A 2,134-nucleotide genomic window follows, 5' to 3' on the forward strand; every position below is an offset into this window, starting at 1 on the left:
TAATATTAGATTTTGATAAAATTCGAATTATTGAAAACCCTTTAGATTTAGACATTATAAATCTTATTAAAACAAACGCTTATTTTGCTCAGGGAATCCAAAAATGCCATAATATATAGGGTAGGTCATTTAGAAAAACACAACTTTGATACTTTTAGGGCTTTTGGGACACTCTGTACATTACAAAAATATTTTTAAAATGTGCACCCGATAGGCGTCAGTGGATTCATCAAATAATACTTTGCAAAAAGCAACCGGGCTAGCCGCAAACGTCCGTGCCGTATAGCGTGAATAACCCTGTATAGTTGTTGGTCTGCCTTATTTCTGGATGTATGCTGGATCTTTAGTTTAAAGTAAAATAGTCTCTCTAGAGCGCTCATTTTTCACCTAGTCTTTTACGATGCGAAGTTTCGAGTGGGAAAAGTTGCAAGTTTTTACACAAAAGGCCCTACTTTCAAGAAAAGTGTTAGTTTTGCGCGGTCCTACACATGAGGGCGTCTTTTTCGTCGTATTTTAAACACCAGTTAAGCTGCAGACCTCGTTTTCCTACCACTGGAAAGTGTTGGCAGTTTTCACAGGAAAAGCCGAAATATTAAGAAAACTCTGACTTGTTCTCTGACTGAGCCAAGCTGAATATTCACTCTGGCGCAGGAATTGCTGCTGAGGAGGTGCTGTACGCCTGCGAGGAGAATGAGGAGACGAACACGTCGTCGGAAATGGGGCTGGCCAATCCGGCCGTGCATTTCTTCCGCGGCCTGCGGCATCGCAACCTCTCGGCCATCCGGCACGCCACCCAAAGAGGCCTGCACCAGCTGCAGCAGCTGAACGCGCACACTGAAGCGGGCGATCCGCATGCCAGACGCGTCCATGGACAGACGTCGCTCGGCGTCCAGGGATTCCGCACAAATCCCAAAGGTAAACTACTCATTGTACCTGGAAGTTTTTACTAACACGTTGATTTCCAGACCCTGAGAGCCACATTTTGTTCTTCGACATCGAGGCGCTCATCATCGAGCTGTTGAGCGAAGAGTACGCGATGATGTCGCCCGGCAGTTTGGAGGCGGCCGGTCTGATCTCGCAGGCGGAATACCTGAAGGTGGCCGCTCTGACTCAGAGCGCCAGCCCGGATGCCCACAAGAAAATTGCTGGTAAGTGGCGCTTTCCGAATCGGTTCTCTTGGGCTGTGGGGGCGCTCTCATCGGCCCTCACTCACTAATTGATGTGTTTCATGCAAGACTTTTTCGGGAAGGTGAAGGATAAGGCGGAGAACATGGAGCGAATAATTAAAGAAAAGGACAAACACGGTAAAGGCTTGTGATTGACTCGTTTTGTTTAATTCGTTTGTTTGTCCTCATTTTGCTTGGATTTTGATTTGCGCAGTTTTCAATGTTTTGGGGGCAGGGTGGCGCTGTACAGGGTGGCCTGCCCTATTCAGGGCTTTTTCTCTATTCTAGAAACTTAAAGGTTTAAACTTTCGCTTGATGATGTAGGAACATATAGGGTGTCCCATTTAAAAAAGCTATTTATAAAAAGCGTTCTGCTTAAAACTGTGTATCAGAACCAGATTATCGCACGAGATAAAGTCACAAATATTGTGGGCCATCATGTACAGCGTGTATACTATAAATGTGTCCTGTATACCTCAGGTATTCTGGCGAAAATGAAAGAAGGCGCCGAGAGCGTGCAAACCAAAATTCAAGCAAAAGCCGAACTGGTGCTGAAAGGAACGGATATCAACAGAGGTAAGCGCTAGTAAGGCCGTAGTTGTAGTAGTCGTTAGCCCATTGCTGGCATGTAGCTGTAGACGTACGTGCCCGCTCGGTAAATGGCCCTGAAGAAGCGATAGAGCATGCCGCCTGCCACCATTGTGTTATTGATCAGCGCTTCAGTTCTGCGACAGAAAATATCTGCTGTGAATATTAAAATCCGGCTTAATTTTCGTCGTTTTCAATTATATTGTATCTTTTCGGGGTTTCAGTCAAAATGTGAAATAAAAATGTTCAAATCGTTTATTTCATATTACGTTTCGGCGAGACAACAGCGCCATCATCAGGTGATGATGACGCTGTTCACATTTTGACTGAAACCCGGAAAAGACACAATATAATAACAATTACACGCAGGAAAATAAATG

At 44.8% G+C, this 2,134-nt stretch overlaps 1 protein-coding gene across 1 annotated transcript in view; it reads left to right on the forward strand.

Annotated features, from left to right (window-relative positions):
- Nucleotides 1-2,134, forward strand: part of LOC109542625 (WD repeat-containing protein 7) — a gene marked incomplete in the record, with an annotated part of 10,917 nt that overhangs the window by 2,448 nt on the left and 6,335 nt on the right. Inside the window, 4 exon segments of the mRNA XM_048661908.1 lie at nt 652-915; nt 966-1,148; nt 1,236-1,304; nt 1,647-1,742. Coding sequence (XP_048517865.1) covers nt 652-915; nt 966-1,148; nt 1,236-1,304; nt 1,647-1,742 — 612 coding nt within the window.

This window comes from Dendroctonus ponderosae, unplaced genomic scaffold, assembly GCF_020466585.1.
Source record: "Dendroctonus ponderosae isolate FM_Combo_2020 unplaced genomic scaffold, Dpon_F_20191213v2 Dpon_F_20191213_10, whole genome shotgun sequence".
Classification (NCBI taxonomy): domain Eukaryota; kingdom Metazoa; phylum Arthropoda; class Insecta; order Coleoptera; family Curculionidae; genus Dendroctonus; species Dendroctonus ponderosae.